The sequence below is a fragment of the Ambystoma mexicanum genome, chromosome 9, assembly GCF_040938575.1.
Source record: "Ambystoma mexicanum isolate Mex_15411 chromosome 9, UKY_AmexF1_1, whole genome shotgun sequence".
NCBI lineage: Eukaryota > Metazoa > Chordata > Amphibia > Caudata > Ambystomatidae > Ambystoma > Ambystoma mexicanum.
Window position 1 is genome coordinate 155,726,042 of NC_090931.1, and position 20,601 is coordinate 155,746,642.

Here is a 20,601-nt window from a genome sequence, read left to right on the forward strand (position 1 = left end):
CGTACAGCCAACCGATTAAAGGTTGCAATTCCAAAGCATTGCCCAGCAGGTTAATATGCTAGCTGTAGATCTCTGTGTGCCACCTGCAAGTCACTGTTTCCATTTCCACATAGACTGCTATGTGGGCTGTTGCGTCTACTGCAAAGCATGGACATGAGTGCAAAACGGGTCAACTTACACATTTGTTCTGCTAGGGTAGCAGTCTGCAACCTGCAGCTCCCTGGGTGACTCTTTCTGCAAGGCTGCTGGGAGGTGTAGTCCAAAACACGTACAGAGCCTACGTTCCAGTACCCCAAACTAGTGTGCATTCAAATAATGCATTTGATTTGGGCGCCAGTGTGTTCTGCCACATAAACCGTCCACATAAGCAGGAGGGCTGGGCGCGTTTTGTATGATTCTTTTTTAACAGATGAACGACAATTGAGCGCCAAAAACCGAAGGATGCAGTGATGGGAAGGGGCTCTGCTGGAGCTCCACACGTCCCACCTCAGCCCCTCCCAGAGGCAGTGCCCCAGGAAAGGCATGCGCTCCAACCTTCACGCCAAAGGGAAACATGAAAAAAGGCACTGACAAGGCAAGGGGTTTTCCAACCATCTGTAGTATCCCAGCTTCCCACTGGTTTACAGATCACCTCTGTCTCGGGTATGAGGCCATTTACATGCTGCTGCCTGTGCAGTTCCTTTCATGTGAGGAGTACATGTACACTGCTTGCCTGCGTTTTGCCGGGGGGGGGGGGGGGGGGGGGGGTTTAGTCCCGTCTAACCCAGGTCATCTCTGGTCAGTGTGTAAGGGACTGCTTCTCTCTAAGGCGCCTGTTCTGCGTAGGAGGGACGCTTGCACTCCGGCCAGGCTTGCAGTCACGTCTTTATAATGGACATTTGACCCTCGCATCCCAGGTCCTCTTTGGTCAATGTGCGAGGGACTGCTTCTCTTTATGGCGCCTGTTCTGCATAGGAAGAAAGCTTGCGCTGCTATTGCTCGATTTGTGACGAGTCCAGCTTGGGAGGAACTCTTGTACTGCTGCTGACTGTCTTCTACCTTTTCTCTATGCAAGCGAAGCTTGCCCTGTTGTGGTTGAACATGCTGTGCCTGTTCTAGGTTTGCTAGGGACTAGGGAGCTTGTTCTGCCGCTGGCCAGGTTCTTTGCACGAGTGAAATTTGTGATTCCTCCGCCCGTTTTCCGCGTGTCCCCTGACCAGAGGCACTGAAATGTGTCCTTGTTGCAGCCCATGTACCAAGAGCAGCCCCACACTGCTTTTTTCGATGTTTGGGTTGGTGAATTAGCGTGAGTTGGCGGCGTCAGGAGTGTTTCATTTAGATCCTGGCTCACCATGGTCACTGTTGTGATCTTGGTCACACCACTGAATATCTTAGTGATTCCGTTTTTTCAGCTGTAAACTGGAAGCACCTAGACTCGCTGTTAACGTTGCACTTGGTTGGATCTGGCAACATGCATGCATTTAATCCAGTGTTCTTCATCCTATGGCTCTGCATCTAGAATACATCTCCCATCATCCCTGCCCAGCATAGTCAATGGTAAGGGATCATGGGAGTGCGGGTCCAAAACATCTGCAGAGACGCAGCCTGCAGACCCTGGATTCAAACACCTCCCACTAATGCAATTCGTTTGCTTCACACTAAGGTCACCCACACTGAACGGACTGAAAAGGTCACCTGGGGTCGCAGGGGGTGCTTGCAGACACACGCAATAGCCTTGGGATGAGGGCAAGCTAGCACCCACTGCACAGTATTAGTTAAGTTGGCAACATTGTGAATGGCGCACGGACCCATAGAATGGCACACTGGGAATGGCATAGATAGGTTGGCCAAGTGAGTGGTAAGAGGCGGAGCAGTGGGGGGGGGGGGGGTTTCCCGTCCCCTCCGTACTATGATTGTGCGGTGGCATGGAAGTGATGCAAGGGTGGCACGTGATCGTTCGGGGTGTAGGCGAGTCCTTGGGGGGCTGGGGTTAACACCATGCTTTCCGCCGGTGGAGACGGTGTAGTGATTGTGCAGCAGGGCCAGTGCGGCGAAGTGCAAGTGGGGGGTGGGGGCACCTGCGGGGGGTGAGGACTGTGTAGTCTTTATTAAACACTTCGAGTGATGGCAACACACAAGCAGTGGGGTCATTAAGGTTGGCACACTGAGTGGCAGGGTGAGACTGGCACATAGTGCTGCTGTGTAGGTCCGTGAGTTTGGCACGTCGGGTGTGCGCGGGTAACAGGAAGAGTTTGGCACACGTTCGGGTACCAGGTTTAATGATATGTTAATGATATGATAGGTTATTTATAAAGCGCTTAATACCCAGAGGTTTCTAAGCGCGGGCCCAGGTATTAAACCTGTGCTGCTCTGTGTCGTCTTGCTTCGAAGGCGAGCACGTTGCCGCTGAGCTATCATCCCGAGACAAGCGCTAAACATCTATATACTTACACCTGCCTTTCACGTCGGTGTCTCCCCCCCCCCCTATTCCCACCACCCACGAGGCCCGCCCGCGTGACGCCTCCCCCCTCCGCCACTACGGCAGCAGTGCCAGGCGTGCGTTACCTGAGAGCGCAGCCTCCAGGTTCACCATCCTCCGTGCAGAGATGCCCACACGCTGTCCCGTCCCTCTGCGCCCAGCACCTGACACCGCGCCGCTCCTCTCCTCTGCACCAGGTGAGCCCGAGCAGGGAAGAGCGCTCCCACCCCGCCTCCCATCCTGCCACCTTGGCACAGGGCCCATGCAAATCAGGTATTTGCATACAACGTCTCCCCCATCCTGCTCAGCAGGTTGCTGTAACACCCCTGGGAAGGGACAGCCTGGCAGATATCGCCTAAACCCCGCAAGGCCCCCATTTCACTGTAAGGACCTGGCTTGGGCATGAACTCCACCTTCAAGCAACCCCCCACCCCCTCAAACAAACCAGGAAAGTCCCAAACTCTAAGCACAGCCTGGCGCTGCCAAATTACTAGCAAGCACCACCCCGCACTGCATCCGAGGCCTGTCACATCCTGCCCTCTGCAGCACCCACCCAGACTGGTCGAGCACCCAGCTCAGCTGGCGGATATCCTTAGCGGGAGCACCCAGAATTCCAGGTGCTGGGAAGGAAGGCCGCGGGCTGTCAGTCTGAATCATGTATCCCAGGCAGGCAGGCAGGTTTGGGGAACATTTAAAGTGCCAGCCGACCTGTGCGGACACCCACCCTCGCCACACAGATATCAGATAACGAAATACAATTGACACGCTTTGGTGTGGTCGATCATCTCGTATTTGAAAATGTTCATCAAATTTGAGCCGTGGTCCCATATTACCTCCTGCTGGACAGAATTTGAATTACAGAGCAACATGCACAGGCCGGTTTTGCTGGACGTGCATCTCTTCCCATTATATATGGCATCAGGGACGGCCCTAGGATTCGCGGTCCGTGGGCGGAAAAAGATGTGTGGGCCCCTTTATTTGCATCGCAGAAAATGAAGACACAAAATTAGGCACGAATATCCGCAGACATCAAATAAATTGACGTTCATTATCTGGATTTTAACTGTTAACATTACAGCTGTACCAATATCAGGAGTGAGCCTTATTTTGGGCAGCCAATCAAGTGAGCTGAATCATTCATAGAGATGGGTTGGCAAAAGAAAGTACTGTGACGATGAAGAGCAGGACAAAGAGTAATGCAGATCACAGGAAAGTAAGCCAAACATACCTAATGTGATTGCACGTTTTAAGGATGTATCAGCAGTGATTGGTCCTGGGCCACACAGAGCAAAGTGAATTTTCTGGCAGGGTAGTACAATCATGAGAAAGCCTATTTACTGGAAAGGACCGAGGCAGTCACATTTACCCTCTGCTCCTTTCCCCTCCTCACCACGATGTTTGGCTTTCAACAATACTCTGTTTCATAAATCAGACTTGAAAAATAGACACACATCTTAATAAAAAATACTCCAGCAATATAGGAATCCTTACAGAAATATATTACGTGAAAAGAGCAAAAGGTGTGTTATTTTCACCCTATCTTGAAGACTACAAATACCAGAATGCAATTTCCAAAAATTATAAAAAATGCCTTCTAGGCTTTCTTCCAAGACTTAAATCCTAACAAAAGATAATGTGAAATGGTAACCTTTTGCTTTGTTGGACAAAGACATGCTTTATACGATGCAAGTGAAATGCGACCCCCCCCTAAAAAAATGTTTATTACACACCAAACACGGACATATGAATACTATTTAGATAGTGCACAACTCTTTTTGTCAACATATTTTAATTGTCTTCAAAGAAGACAGATTTGGCGCAATTCATTTTTCTGTCTGTGCTTTTAGAATAAAATGCCCCATTTCAAATCCTTGTCCAAAACCAAGGTTCTTAAATGGACCATTACTTTAAACAAAGAGCGTGATAAGCCCCAACTATGAGGCCCCATGGGTCTGTTGGGCTGCTGGGGAGGTGGGCAGGAGGTATTTGTCTCTAGAAGTGGGTCACAGGGGTTTGGGTGCTGACAGAACGGCCTCGCTGAAACAGGCACAAAGAACAGGCAACAGGTAGCTGCCTGGGGAGATGGAACAGACTGCCCATGCCTTGGGCCGGTTCTGGATGCCATTGTGTAATGTGCTTGTAACTGTTTTAACATGTCCAAGCTATTTATTTAAAGGTGGGCTGTGAGGAATTCGACCATCCGCATGGTGGGTGTGCATTCACCTGGGCTTTTTTGAAATTTTCAATGAAATTGAATTATGTTATGTTACTTGGCATTTATATAGCGCCTTATGTATCATTGCTATGACCTCAAAGCTCTGGTAGGTTCAACGCCCTCGGGAACCGTAACTCAAGTCAGTAGGGAGAGAGAGAGTCATAAGGTGCGAGGGTGCACCGGATATGTGTGCAGCCAGTGTGGCAGTTGCATGATAGCAGCTTTTTAGCAGTAGGTGTGGTGGTGGGGAGGTCAGTTGTATGTGTTCATTCAGAAGGGTGGGCACCCAGACTGATTTCTGGCTGCGTTAGGCCTGAGGAGACGCTTAAGCTAGCGGCGTGTGCTAGCTGTGTTTAATTAGGGTGATGAGGAGTATGTGGCGGGTATTAGTATGAGAAAAGCTATACCGAAAGTGTCATAGTATCGCTGTGTTCTAGCTGAGTGGTGGTGTATAGGAGAGAGTAAGTGTGGTAGTGTGATATGGTGGATATCAGTAAAGCGCTTGAGATTGGGCACTCCATCTGTACCATCTATTATATCCATTTTATTTACTCTGTCCTTTCATTCCACTTTGTCTGTTCATCCATTTCGTCTGTTTCATCCATTTCGTCTGTTACATCCATTTAATCTACTAGTCCTTTCATCCATTCCATCCACTCATCCCTTTATCCACATGATCTACTCCATCCCGTAGACCCATTTCATCCTTCCCATCCGTTTCATGTGTTCTATCTGTTCCATCCTTTCTGTTCATTCGATCCGCACTGTGTTGCATCCATTCCATCCTTTCCATCCACTCCCTCCGTTCCATCCACTCAACCCGTTCCATCCACTTTATCTGTTCTATCCACTTCATCCGTTTCTTCCGTTCCTATCTGCTCCATCTGTTCCAACTTCCATTCGTTCATCTATTCCTTTTGTTCCATCTATACTATCTGTTCAATTCTTTCCAACCAGTACGTCCACTCAGTTCCATCTGTTTCGTCTGCTCCATTCCCTCTGTCAGTTCGATCCGTTCCAGGTAGTGCATCCATTCCAGCCACCGGACAACATACGCACAGACCTGTGTACACTGGGTGGGCACAGCCAACAGGTGTAGCCCCCTCACCGCCCCACATCATATTTAGTTGGGATCTGACTGGTGGAGCACACAATGCTGGGACACACCTTCCCCCTGCCATGGCTAGCCTAATTAACTAACAAAGGCTCCATGGATCCACCATGTCCTTTTGTTGAGCCACACAGCTGGTGGTAGCATTCACATACTAATCAGAGTTTAATTCAAACAGGCCCACATGGGGCCTGGCTGCAGAGGCTAACAAAAGAGGCAGGAAACCCAACACCATTTCATATGCACTGTGTCAACCTGAAGCCAGCTCCTGTACTCGGTATCATTTGCCAGTGAAGTGTCATGTGACTGCCTGTATTACAGCAGTCATCCATGCATGGGGACCCCATTCAGAAGGTACGATAATGTGGTTTGGGGGAACCAGAGAGTCTGGTCTCGTCGCAGCTTCAAGGGAGACCTGCCGCTTTAATCAGGAACCACCGAGAGCTCCATTAACCATAGATAGCCTTTGATCCACAACAGACAGGAAGATTGGTGGGACTTAGAAGTACATGTTTACACCCCTTTTTACCTTTTCAGTTGCAAAGCTCTCTGGTTATGACCTCACGCATACAAGAGATTGTTGTTGGGGACTCAGGATTGGTTTCATTAAGGTGGGCTTAGCCTCCACCGATACCTGTGGTCTATTTGACTTTAAAAGAGGGTTGAGCCCCTTTTTTGGAAGATCATCAAAGACGTCACCAGAAGCAAAAGGAAGAACTCATCATTTGACCCTGACTGAAGGTATAGTCTGCCTTACATCTTCTGCCAGTGAAGGAAGGCCAGGACCTCCAAGAGGGAAGCAAGATCTCCCAGGGAACAGAGGGAGATGCTGAATCCAGAAGGCCCTCCAGCAGCTCCAGAACCGGCACCCAGCCAGCACACAGCGTGCACTGCTAGGCTCTGCAGCAAGCTTTCTAGGTGGGAAGTGCCAGAGGAGTCTCTGAGCCAAACCAAACCAAGGACAAGGCAGCTGCCTGCAACACTCTCCTCAGTGTTGGGCCATCTGCCTTAAATCACTGCACAAGCCCATTAAAGAGGAGTGCATCGACAAGCATCTACCGATGTCCACCTTAAAGGACATTATTCAAGCCAGTCAAGCCTCTCAAGCTGCAACCGACTGCACTGCTGACTGTTGTTTTGCCACAGTCGCTTAGGCCGCCTGAGATGCCTCAGAGTGTGCTTCAGGACCGCCGATCAGCACTGAGATGATTACAGACCCCAAGCCACGTTGTAGGCCAGCCTGCAGTCGTCTGTCCAACTTTGCTCGCCCAACTGCCTGCCACATGATACCTGCAGCGGTCTCAGAAGCTGCTGAGCACCCCTAAACTGACTCGACCCAGTGGAGCACCAAGAACTACAGCACAAGGCATATAATGGTTCTGTCCCCCTGGTCCTTCTCCGAAGGCCCCTAGTGACATTTTATTACCCATTGATCCCTTTGTGCTGAAACCAAGAATCCTTGAACTGTTGCTATTATTTACTATACCAACCATGCTCCTGTCAGTATCCAGAGTGCATCCCTTTTCCTTCTCTGAAACGGTATGTCTTCTGCATTCCTTTACAGGGTGGGTTGTAATTTGTAGTGTGCTGGAACTGTCTGCTGGGATAGTAATAACATTGATGTTTGTATAAAACCATGATAGGACAGTCCCTTTTATTATTGGGTAATAATTGTATTTTTGCTGCGTTGCAACTAAACAATGATCCACAACCTTTCAGAGATAAGCCTGCCATTCCATTCACGTTACCAAAACTGGACAAGAAGGTTTATCATTTGCTTGTAATTCTAATCTGTTCAGATCCCTTCTGGTGTACTAGAGGTGTGGGGTTGATTGATGGTTTAGAAACCGATATTCACCCTTGACCACTGGTGCCACGGAAGTTGATTTGTCACATTGGTCACAGGCGGTCGGATCTAGTTGGAGACTTGCGCACAACTTAGTCACCCAACGATAAAAGTACTGTTGCAGGCAAAATTTAAACATTCTTAGGTATTTGTAATAATCATGGATTTGACATAGAGACTGTTAAAGACATGCCCAAGGATGTCCTGCGCATCCTATGTCAAGAAAGGGGACTTCCCCACAGCACTAAGGTTAATAAACCTGAGTTGCTGAATAGTTTCCAAGCTTGGGTAGAAGCGAGGGCGGTTGGGGAGAAGACCCCAGGGGATGGATTAGACCCCATGTGCCTGAATGAAGAAGGCCATCCGGGAGGGCAAGAGGATGAGGAAGGCAGCATGAGCAGTGTTTCTCACCAACCATCCCACCAGGGGGCAAGCATGGTTTCTTAACCCTCCAAATTGTCATGGAAGTCAGCAGCTAGTACGGCATCCCGCAGGTCCGAGGCCTCAGTATAGTCTCTATGTGGTCCAGTAATTGTCCTGGCTGTTAATGATCTAGCAGCTGGAAAGCTCCTATTGGAGGAGAAGAGAGTAGCGTTGGAGGAACAAAAACAACATCAGAATGTGCTAGAAACAAAGCAACAACATATATTATTTCATCTGGCCCTTAAGGGTAACATTGCATTCATGTTTGCATGCTCATCTCATCTATATTCCCCAGTCTTACCCAGCTTTAGTAAGACAAGACATGGATGCAGTTGTATTTTATGGGGAATCCTAAAAACGGCTCTATCATTCTCAGTTATTATTGCAATTATCCTGCAATATTTGTTATAAAAAGAAAATAATTCAATAAAAGTGACCAAAACACACATTGAAAGAAAAAGAGAATGAGAATGTTTCAAATTACAAGAGGTACATTTCCAGTGAGAAGACCAACAAGTTGATTTTAATTGATGCTTATATTGTCATTCTGTACAATGATTTGTCTTTTCTTCCTCATTATTATGGCTTTTCAACAGTTGATTCTTAATAATACAGATAAAATATTAAATGATGATGCTTCTATGGTTATCCCTAGTAATGTACAGACAATGCTTTCCCCAATATTGCTGAACAAATTGCTCGAGCAAAGAGAGATGCTCCAGAAAATAATGAGGATATAAACTCATATCTTGATATTTCTGCCGATTTAAAGAATAACCTATGGTATCAACCCATGAAGGAGGTGGGAGAGAGTACGCCAGATGAAAGTGGCTACATGTGTTCTCTCATCCCCTATTCCATGAACGCAGCCAGCACATTAATTGCAAGAGAAATACCTGTACATACTGTGAAGTGGCTCAGCCATCTAGCAGCATGCACAACAAGAGGACAATTCGAAGGAAGATGGGCAACTCTATGATGGCGATCAAGATCATTTCCATATGAAGATGCTTATGTGAAAACAGAAAAAATGGAAAAAGCGATAGGCTGGACGAGCAAGATGCTTATATATTCATCCCTGACTGGAGAACAAATAAAGGTTGTTGAAAAGAAGAGGCTGGATTGTTCAGACATACTGGACAAATTTGGAGTACGAAGATGCTGGGAGATACCTCGGCTATTAGTATATGGACATGTTGCAAACAGTACAGGATGGGAAGAGGGAATGTTATCTTGTATCGCACACTTATTGAAGAAGGAACCAGTAAGCATAGTGCAAATAGTAAACGATACATGCCTAAAGTCATTGGCTAAGTATTCTAAGCTACTAACATGGGTTGATAATGAAGCAGGACCAGTGTCCATAATACCTACACAGAATGCGATAACATGCTTCAGGAACAAAGGCCAGGTACTATTTGGAGAAAAAAAAGGATGTAAACAGGTACTCGAAGTTTGATGAATGGTTGAACTGCTGTACTAATGGATCGCTATTGGGCCTGTGGACCGAGAGCTTACATGCAGCTGCCAAGAATTCGGAAGGAATGTGCTCTATAGCACGCATACGTGTTCCTGCATTAGTAGTTCCCCGAAGTGATCTTCAGATTGAAAGCTTTCCAAAAATGGATGAACACCAGTGAAAGAAGAGGCCACTGACCTCCTTCGGCTGAAAAGAGAAAACTATTTCTCAGCAAAATCAATAAAAGCTTATGACAGTATTCCAGATGAGCATAAACTATTTGGCAAGACGGCAATGATACGTACATCTACATTTATGTCAGGGCTCCAGACTGCAGTGACTGCCAAGTGGTTACAAATCACCAGAAAGGAGCTGCTACAGACAATCAGCACAACTATAAAAGGATTCAATGGGATTCAAGAAGAATTGAGGGTCATTTGATTGTTGACCCTCCAGAACAGGTATGTCCTGGACTTGATTACAGCAATGGAAGGCGGCGTTTGTACCAAGATCCAAAATGGCGCTCAGCGTTTCTGTGGAGACGGACACGCTGCTACGCATTCCGAACTAGGTTTCACTTTGTTTTACCACGATTGCAGGTATGTTGCTTTCCGCTGTTCTCCGACACTAGTGACCCTCTCTAAATTACTGCTTTTGATCCATGCTACATCTATCTTACCAACAGTGACGGCCCGACTGTTTTAAACATCCAACCACCAGTTTGCTGTTTGGGGACTTGATTGAATAGACCTACATATTCGGACGGTTTCCCGTGATTATGCAATCTTTCCTTTTGAGGTATGCGCCTTCATATGTAATAGGTATTCCAGGCGATCCGTTAACCTGCAGTTTCTTTCATTTAGCTAGATATATTTTTTTACTGTTTCCTCAGCGTTTCGGCTCACGTAGCAGCTGCCTAATCTTCACTAGAACTATGTGACTGACCGCCCTCAGGACGCTATCTTGCTCCATCTCTAGTCTGCATACTCCGAACTGGATTCTAGCCTGCTTTGGTGCTATATCTATTTTAGGTGAGCGCATTCACCACTTTCCAGCGTTACAGACTCTTTTAGACTCTGATTTTTGACATTTCAATTTTATTTAAACCTGAGTATCTTTCTGACCTTCATATTTGAATGGTCAAATGGTAAAGATTAGAATGTGGAAAAACCAGTTTGTTTCAAATATACCACTGGAGCTCTATTTTATAACTATTGCTTTTAATTTTTAGATCCACCTTACCAGTCACACAGCTCCTTAAATCCGGTGGATTCCATTTGCCATTGCGCCCTCCAATTGGATGTGAATCTCGAGCAATTGTTATGATCGGGTTCTACGCCCTCCCATTGGATTTGAATCTAGAGTATACCTAGTTGACACTCAACATAAGGTAATCCCCTTTTTTGACTCTTTGATAGTCCATTTTGACGGGTTGAACCAGGATGGCTCCATGTTGAAACCTTGGCAATAGGTTTTGATGGTAGGACTAGTATCTTTAAGCCTGTGGAGGACCCTGCTCCACAGGCTCACAATTAGTGATTGTCGCTCCTTATGCTGTTTTGTTCGATTATGCCATTTATCGTTGAGGCACACACATTGCCCAGATGATGTCTCATTGTTAAGTAATCAGGCAGATGATGTGGTCTAGGTTAATACAACAGAACTATGGAAGGACTGGGTTTTTATTGGGAGTCAGAGGTTAGGACCGTGCCCCTTGCATCAAATACCAACTACAGAAAGATCCTAACGCCTCTCATGACTCTCCCTTAGAGATCTAGGCACCACTGTCTAGACCCCTTGAGAACTGTCGCCCTCGGTCTACAACAACATAACACCAACAATTATTTTCTGGAAAAATATATAACGGTTTGTTTTTATTACAAAAATGTTTTTAAAAATTCTAAAATACATATCCAGCACATTAATCCTCAGTCCTTTGTACAAGGAAAACAACCCTAAAGGGGAAGGAAAAAGAAAAAATAAAGTAGTGATCCTAACATAGGACTCAGACAAAAACTGTGATATACAGAAGTATGCTTACCTATATATTGTAGAAACCAACACCATTAATAAACAAGGAAAGAATACGGAGGACAAAATGTGGTTCCATACGTAATCAAAACAAAACTACAAACAACACATTCAAATTTAACAATTTGCATTAGTAGCATCCATAATAGATGTAAAGTTATGATGTCTAATCTAGAATCTCATATACAAATAACAGGATTCTTTTAATGATGCTCAGTAAAGTGCGGCTGTTAGTGCCCTATTAACACTGTGAGTCATGAGAGGCGTTAGGATCTTTCTGTAGTTGGTTGGTGGTCTACGTTAATATCACTAAATATATGAATATCTGTGTGTTACAATTCTTATAAATGTACTCTCACTAATGTTAATAGCTCTGGATTATCAATGAAGAAGGAAGATTATTCTTTCCATGCACATTGTGATGATGGTATGAATTCATACTGGTCTCGATTCATTTTTTGACAGCTTTTTATGTAATATCTTTTCCACAGTCTGTTTAAGCTCTTGAAGAATAGGAAAGAGTCCTAAAAACACATCAGCCACAGAGAACGGACTTACATCTTTGCTTTGCTTTGTACATTTACTTCTTGTCTGTAAATCAAAGAATATATTTTTTCAAAAAATGTTCTTGTCATGACATTTTTCTTGTTCAACATGTTGACTTTCATCTATATAAAACAAAGTTTCCTAAAACAAAATTAGCTGACCACCCAGCATTTGACAGTGTGCAGGAGATGGTCGGATTCCAATGTTGAATCTTCTTTTCCTTTGTATTATGTGGTGATTTTGTGCCAAGATCACAGTTCCTCCCCCACACCTTTAACTGTCTTTAAATATCTAAGATCTCTGAGAATTTAAGACTTAAACACTTGGTCGTCGTGTAAGGCCGGACATAGGAAGAACCGCATTGATGAGGGTGCTTGGAGGAGGTCCAAGCAGTATGACCGGGTCCTGGCTCATGTCCGTGAGGATAGGGAGGGTGATGGTGGTCTTTATGGACACTGAGGGCTCCCGCTGGCAGTGTGGCCAGGCCATGCATACGCTGCTGGCGCAGTAGTGCATTTCCAGCAAGATGTGTTCGTGCTGTGCCAGCCATTCTGGCCACCATCTCGACAGCCAATGACCCCCCCACCTCCTTGCAGGAGCGAATCACAGTTGGGCATCGGGAAGGCCAGTGTCCTGGAGTGCTCGATAGCCCTGAGTGAAGCTGCAGCTCTGGCAGGAGCGAGCTTGACCATGCATCAGGGAGGCCAGCATCATGGCAGGGGGCAAGGCTGTGTCCCATTTTTGCCGTGTCTGACCCCCATGTGGGGCAAGCGTTGCCATATCAGCAGCGTGGCAGGGCAGGCTGAGCCCCATTGTGTTAGGGGGTTGGTGGTGCCGTTTGCCACCAATTGTTGCGTGGGCCGGGACTTCCGGACCACACTCAAAGGGCTCTGCAGGGCAGGCCCTCTTCCTGAAAGGCAGCTTTGGCGCAGCACCAAATGAGATACAGCAGGCATGAGACTGGTGGTATCGACTGCAGAGCGGGAATCTGCTTGGCCCTTTTATTGGGCATTTACATGGGATCACAGCCATCCCTGTGGGTGACGGGCTGTGATCATTTGGACCACAATCATGTAACTCGGCACGAGCCCTCTGCATGTACTTAAGTTACAACAGTCTGGTGGTGGAAATGTTAGCAGATTCTGGAGCCCAGTGCCACTTGCCCCAGGAGATGTGTGGCCCTGCCCTGCTGGTGCATGCACCCCAGGCCCGGGTGGAAACACTCTCTGCTACCCTCCCTCCACATTTCATCTTCAAAGGAAGAAAAGTGTTAATCAACATGAAAATGACATTGATTCAAGGCGGGCCACTGTCCTGAGTTCTCGGGCTTATCGTTTTTCTTGACTATGACCACTTAACACGGAAGGGTATTTTTAAAAACTCTTAAGGGGAGTTGCATTTCGTGAAGCAATAAACACCAACTAACTTGGTGGAATTTTATTCATGTCTGATGCATTTCCCGCGATAACTGAAAATAGAACAAATTCTAAAAGGAGGCAATCATCTTTATACTGAACACCATACCTCATGACAGACCACCCACCAGAACAATTTACAACCACCAACGATGCTAGATATTCCAGCAAGATACCAGAACCACACAGGAAAATAGCAGAAACTTCTGAAAGGAACAAGAGGGACACCGACATCCTCACTCCATACATCACCAAAACTCTATGGCAACAACAGCAACGAAATACAGGAGAGGAACCATAAAAACCCAGAAACCCAATACAAAACCTAGCTGAACGAAATAGACCCTACTGAACACACCTCACATCCCGAGAGTAACAAGGAAACATGCCAACAAGACCACCATAAAACGAAACCATGAACAAAACATAGCAGTTAAAAAAATACTTTGCAATCTCAATGTCCAACCATGCTAGAGAGATCTACTCTATGATGGTGGAATAGACATCCTATTCATCACAGAAACATGCTTAGGTGTCAACTACAAAGTCACACTACACAGTTCTCTACCAGACAACTTCAAATGCATACAAGTAAACATAAAATGAAAAAGGAGGACTTGCAATAGCCTACAAAGAACACCGGAAAATAAAAACAGCTGACCCACTGAACATCAGAAACTGCAAATCCCTCGTCCTTCACCTGACAGTGAACTTATAAACAAACCTCACATTCATACTCATCTATAGACCACAGACCTGCGACGCAAACTTTGTAGACACCTACATAGAAGCCATCATCAACATGGCCACGAAACACGATCACCTGATAATCCTCGGGGACTTCAACATATGGTGTGAAGAAGAGAACGCAAACTCACAAAAATCATTCATCAAGCAGTTTGAGACAATGCAACTATGCCAGATGGTTAAAGGAGCGACACACAGCAGGACACACTCTGGATGCAATTTTCGCCAACAAAAAACTGATCTCAACTGCGCCACCAATACAAATATTATGGAGCGACCACCTCATCATACCGTTCATGGTCAACCATCAGGTAAAGCACCCAAACAGCCCCAAAAACTCTGCCGATATGGAAAAGAAACTGCAATACTATCAAAAGCAATAACTTAAAAGAACAACTGGAATCCTCCAAACTATCAACTGCAACCGTGGACGGAACTGACCGAGGCCAAATAGCTTAACTAATCCTGAAATGTATCACCAAAACAATAGACGGCATATTCCCGGATAAACCCTTCATCCTATCACAAAAGAAAGCAGTGGCAAGATGGTTTACACCCCACCACAATAAAATGAAAAAACAAACCAGAAACTTGAACTAGAATAGAGGAAAAACTACGACCAGGCAAAAAAAATAAATCGAAGATGTACAAGAGGAGAACTCAACGCTTGTAGGCTGTCTCAAAGAACTCTACAAATGGATGAACACTAACAGCCGCAAAGTCAACCCAGGCAAGACGCCAATGATGACTATATCCAAATACCAAGGAAGCAACCAATACATCCCATGGACCACAGAACTAGGAACAGTGGCCACACCATCTAAAATTGTCATTTGTCAAAAAACTTGGAATCCTAATGGACAACGAGTTAACCCTAGAACCACAAGTAAACACAATAATCAATAAAGCCTTCTTCCACCTACACGTGATCAAAACGATTCTACCATTCCTCTCCTTCAAGCAGAAAACACTGGCCATCATCTCCCTCACCATGTCCAGGATAGACTACGTCAACAACCTATACCTCGGAATGCCGGAATATCTACTGAAGAAACTGCAACGTATACAGAATGCAGCAGCTAGACTTCTCCTCAAACTCACACGAAGGGTCCACATCACTCCAGTGCTACATTGGCTGCCAGTCAAAAAACTAAATAGCATGCAAAACAATGTGCATAACACACAGGGCATTCCAAGGCCAAGGAGCTTAATTCATACAAAAGAAAATCGCCATTTACCAGCTGACCAGAACACTCAGATCCAGCGATGAAATCTGTCTGGAACCTAAACCATACGAGGACAAATCTGGGTGCATCAGCATTCTCTTGCCTAGCCACTAAACTTTGGAACTCCCTCCCCGGAGAAATACGAACCATGAAGAACCATCTAAAATTCAGAAAACTACTAAAGATCTGGCTATTCAACTCAGAACTGGACGAAAAATAATGAGTAACACCCACACCCTACAGAATGAACACACAAATGGCAAGACGGGGGACTAGGCCAGACCACAATGAAGTGCAGGGAAGTAGAGAGGCCCCCAAATGGGAGGGAGACCGAGGTGCTCCTGTCCCCATAGCAGGCTCTACCAGAAACATAGGAGAGAAATAGGACTGACCTAAATTGGACCACAGACAGAGGGCATTAGAACTAAAAGGGAAAGTGTGGTGACCAAACAGATAAACCACGCCCCCCCCACCCTCAAGGGGCCTAGGGAGGTGATGGTGGCTTCACAGGTAATGTGCCACAGAGGACCAAAACTGATGTACGATAAAGTATCGCCACTAACCTCACCACTAACCAACCTCACTAAAAATCTCATCTCTCTGCTTACACCCCTAAATTCTAAAGTAAACACAACCATACCTCTGCAGCACATCAAACCGTCTGCACTTTACTACACCGCAATAACAAAACAAGCCACACATAGCATGGCACAACAGCACATGACAACTACCGACCGACAATGCACACCTATGCTCAGCGAATGGTGTAAACCGAATTGAAGCTGCCAACAGCACATCACAGCTCTCTTGCGCTTTTTTCTTGCTCAGTCCCATTAACCTACCCCCACACACCTTACCCTTTTGCTTTTCAGCTCCGCCTGGGGACTACTTGGGTGGTGATATGGACGGGATAAATATCCTTTAACATAACAATCTCTGAGCAAGTGTTTCCCCGTGGCAACTGTGCTCCAGCTGACAGTGCAACCCCCAAAAGGAGCCAGAAGGAAGGGCCCCTTTGTGTGAACACACAGGGCTCCACCCTACACTCCGAACATGCACTGTGGCCACATATATAAAAGGTTAAGCGAATAGGTAGCCTTTGATGACCCTTTCCACCAGTAAGCTGCCTTCCCTATCCTTTTTCTATCAATCCCCACAGCTACTCTTCTGATGAGATCCCCCACAGCCAGACCATTACCCTTGGATATGCAACTAATTTTACATATATACATATATATTCACTGGAAAAACTTTGTAAAAGGGACGTTATGGTTAAGTTGCCCTAATAAAACCTATGACATTCAATTAAAAAAGGTTGTTAAAGGGATGTTGTGGTGACAAGCTGATTTAGGAACTTACACGCTCACAATTTGCCCTTGCACAGCTCCTACATCTATTCTTGCTCATTATACATTAACAATCTAGCGCATACTTGGAAGAATATTAGCTAAACTGCTATTTATCTTTAAAATGGCATCAGTTATTGCCATCCCTCTTTCCCAAGAGCCACCACCAGCCAGAGGACCAACACACCAAAAGAAGCGCAGTACTTCCAAAGACAATGTAGAGGACCAAGAAGATGAGGTAGAGGAAGTGCCTACCTCTAGCACCCACAGAGAGGTATGGGTGTGACAGTTCCTTTCCGCTGTTGGGAATGTACCAAAGGCTAAAACTACCAAAGTGAAATGCATTGAGTACAACGTTGTACTCATTCACAGACTACCCGGACAGTACTCCTACGTGACCACCTCCATATGCCGCTACATCCAAATTCCACCACTGCAATGCACCAAGAAAGGTTGTTCATTTCTTACGAAGTAGAAGGCTGTCTTCTTCCACCTCATCTTCCTCAACCAACACTGTAATCACACAGCCTACTTATGTGGGACACAAAATCCCACCATCTACCTCGCAAGTGATAGAAGAGGCTGTTGATCCATACCTTTCAAAGACAACAGTACTTTGTATATACCGCAACACACCACTCTGCAAGGGGGAGAAATTTTGAAGTGCTTTTGAAGCTGTAATCAAGGAGCATGAGAAACACTGCCACCTACATTAGATGTAACACACGCGCAACATCTTCCCCAGTCCACCTGCCCCTCCATATTTGTGGTTGGGCCTCTTCCCTCATTTCACTCCCCAGATTACTTTCTGACATCTCCTGCAAAAATAAAAACACTAAAAAAAAAGGTTCCTTTCACAGTAAAGAAAATAGAAAAAAAATAATCTTATAGACTCCATCTACTTTACTTTTCTCAGTAAAGTAGTTAGACTCAATGCGATTCTCCAACATTTCCATTAGCATTTTGTGTTATGCTAATAGGAATAATGGACAATTGTATACTAGATAAAAATATAAAAGGACAAACAATTTTCTGTCCCAAGTACTTTTCTCTAGCATACCATAAAGACCATAATCGATGGATCTTTATAACTATCAGTGGTCTCCAAAGTCCACTTTCCAGGCCATGGAGCATTAAAAGACCCGGGTGACACGTGCACGCCATCACACAGGGCAGCCCTTCTACCCTTTTTAATTTTATATTTGTAACACTCCCCCAATGCCGGCTTTTAAACAGTCACACATCCATCCACCAATCACTTCCATAAACGGTACAAATAACACTATGACCATATTAAGCTTCCACACACCAACTCCCCACTTAATTTTTTACAAATCTTTTGCATCTGCATTTCCCTTACTTATACAAATTGTACACAGTGCTCCTATACATGCACATATGCATTGTGCAGTGAGAGAAGTGCATTAATAGAAGGGGCAGCACAGATGGGCAAGTGCTCATGAGAACCCAGGAGGGAAATGCTAAGGGATGCCAAGGTGAGACGCCACTGGCTAACTACTGGAGCATTGGAGTCCAAAGCGTGGGATGCATCTTAACCATAACATCCCTTTAACAAAGTTCTTTCTATAAATTTAATAGGTTTTTATAAGTGAAAATGTTTCATGGCGTTACATCACTGCATCTAAGTTATTAATAATTCCTCTTTTCATATATATTGAAGAACTATAAACCCCCTTTAAGAAACATTTTTTGCAACACATACTTAGGTCTGTCAATATCAGCAGCGCATGCTGGGAATGCAAATCATCGTTCAAACGCCTACGGCATAAGGCTCAGCCATAACCCAAGCCCAACCAAACCACACCTAGAATTCACTGCACCCACCCTGCATCCTAGCTCAGTGCGGATTTCAGAGTTGAAAAGCCACCCATTTTTGGCCTTTATAAGGACATATCCCATCCCATCCTCATCACCCCTCAACTTCCCAGATATTGTTTCATTAGTTTGACAAGTACAATGTTGTGTTCTTTAATGTTTCTACCACTGTGTTCGTGGACAAAGGCAGCTGTCCGCGAATCCAACATGGTGGGTGTTTCAATAAATGTGACGCACCTCATGTTTTTTACTGACCAAACAGTGGGGGCACCCCATGTCCATGGACACCACGCTGCCCGCTGGACCAATCAAATACCTGTCCGCGGACCGAACAGGGAAGTAAATCTGCAGACCGAACCCAGATATCACCAATTGTTTGTATCTACTTTTTGGTCGTTTTAAAATATCTACTAGACAGATTTACACCAAATTTACAAAAGCATGCTTTCAAGACCAAGCCGCCATTTCTGCTGCAAATTTGGTGGAAATCCTTCCACCGATTTGGACTGTAAATTCTTTTTTCCATTGAGTCTATGGGAAAAGCCACACATTTTGGATCCCCCTCTATGACTTTGCCCCCCCTTCACAGAACCTCACCAAACTTCACAGAATCAATCTGGCGGGGCCATATACTTCTATGCAAGGTTTTGTGAAGATTTGTCCGGGGAGGGGAGGGGGGAAGTTATAAGTCATCCAAAAAGTGCTCTTCCTATGGGTTGAGCAACTTAACCATAACTACATGGCCTCTACCGTAGGCCCTGTATATATTACAGGGCCTACGGTAGCGTCCATATATTTCTGATTGTTGTGATTCTGCATAATGAATATATGGAGTAGTTTCTTCATGTAAACTATGTAACTATAGGAACAGAAGAAGTTATTATTTCAATGAGCTCTCCCTCAATTATAATATTTGTTTATATTGAAAGATGTATTGTTTACTGTTAGAGATTTAATCTTCACTCATTTCTTCTTTGGGAAAGTTTTATTCTAGCCACTCAAGTGTGTTTGACATTTCTGTCAAAATAAGAAATGGCCATGTTTGCTTATGACAAATGTTTATATAATGAATGGTAATAATATCATTGATTAAGTTGCTCAACTTTAGAAGGAGTTCTTTTTGGTCAGCTTAGATAGTTGGCGTCGTTCCAAGTATGGTCACCAAGCTTTGCAGAAAAGCGCATGCTGATTGGATGTGTAGAGGAGCAGCGACATGCCTCTGCAGGAAGTCCCACCCCCCCTTCAACCTATATGCTGGGAGCCTGAAATTGTGCCATGTTTGACAGCAGCAGTTGCGACTATTTCACGGCGAATATGCGATAAAAGGTATTCATTGAGAAAGCCATATCAAATGTATTCCCGAAGAGAAGACCATCTAATGGAGGACCTCCCTGAAGGAATATGAGAAAGAGAAGCTGGTGACGTCACAAGAAAGGAGCGTGATGCCCTGAAGAATGGCTGAACAAGAAAACGTATGGATCACATGGAAACCGATGATGAAATTAAGAATTGAGTAAATTTAAAGTACGAAAGAAGACTGCCAGTGTGAGAAGCACTGCAGAAAATGCAAGCCATTCAATAACTGTACAGGTGCAGACATGCAAGTAGATCAAGTAATCTTGGACGCTGGCTATGAGTAGTGAATAGACAACAGGCAAAGCCGCCATTATATAGAAAGTGGACATCGGTGTCATAACTTTAGTAAGCTCGAACCCATTGAGAGAAGAGCTGAGAGTTGTGTCGCAGCAAAGAATTAGCCGAGATCATGGATAAGTCTGGAAGGGCTGTCTGGCCTGTTGCCAAGGCTGAAGCGGCCAAGACTGGTAATCTATTCTTGAAGGCAGTGAATGTGAGATGCTGAATCATCCTTTTTAAGGTGCAAAGAAAGAAAGAACACCATGAGTAGCAGGTTTTATTCATTTAAGACAATTAAATGCATCTA

The 20,601-nt window shown here is 45.2% G+C and overlaps 1 protein-coding gene across 2 annotated transcripts in view; it reads right to left on the reverse strand.

The window, feature by feature from the left end:
* POU2F3 (POU class 2 homeobox 3) overlaps positions 1-2,641 on the reverse strand; it is a 316,144-nt gene extending 313,503 nt beyond the window's left edge. For both annotated transcript variants that reach the window (XM_069614342.1, XM_069614341.1), the window contains exon 1: positions 2,545-2,641. In XM_069614342.1, the coding sequence (XP_069470443.1) occupies positions 2,545-2,572 (28 nt within the window). In that variant the 5' untranslated portion in view covers positions 2,573-2,641. The remainder of the gene's footprint in view (positions 1-2,544) is intronic.
* Positions 2,642-20,601: the final 17,960 nt, after the last annotated feature.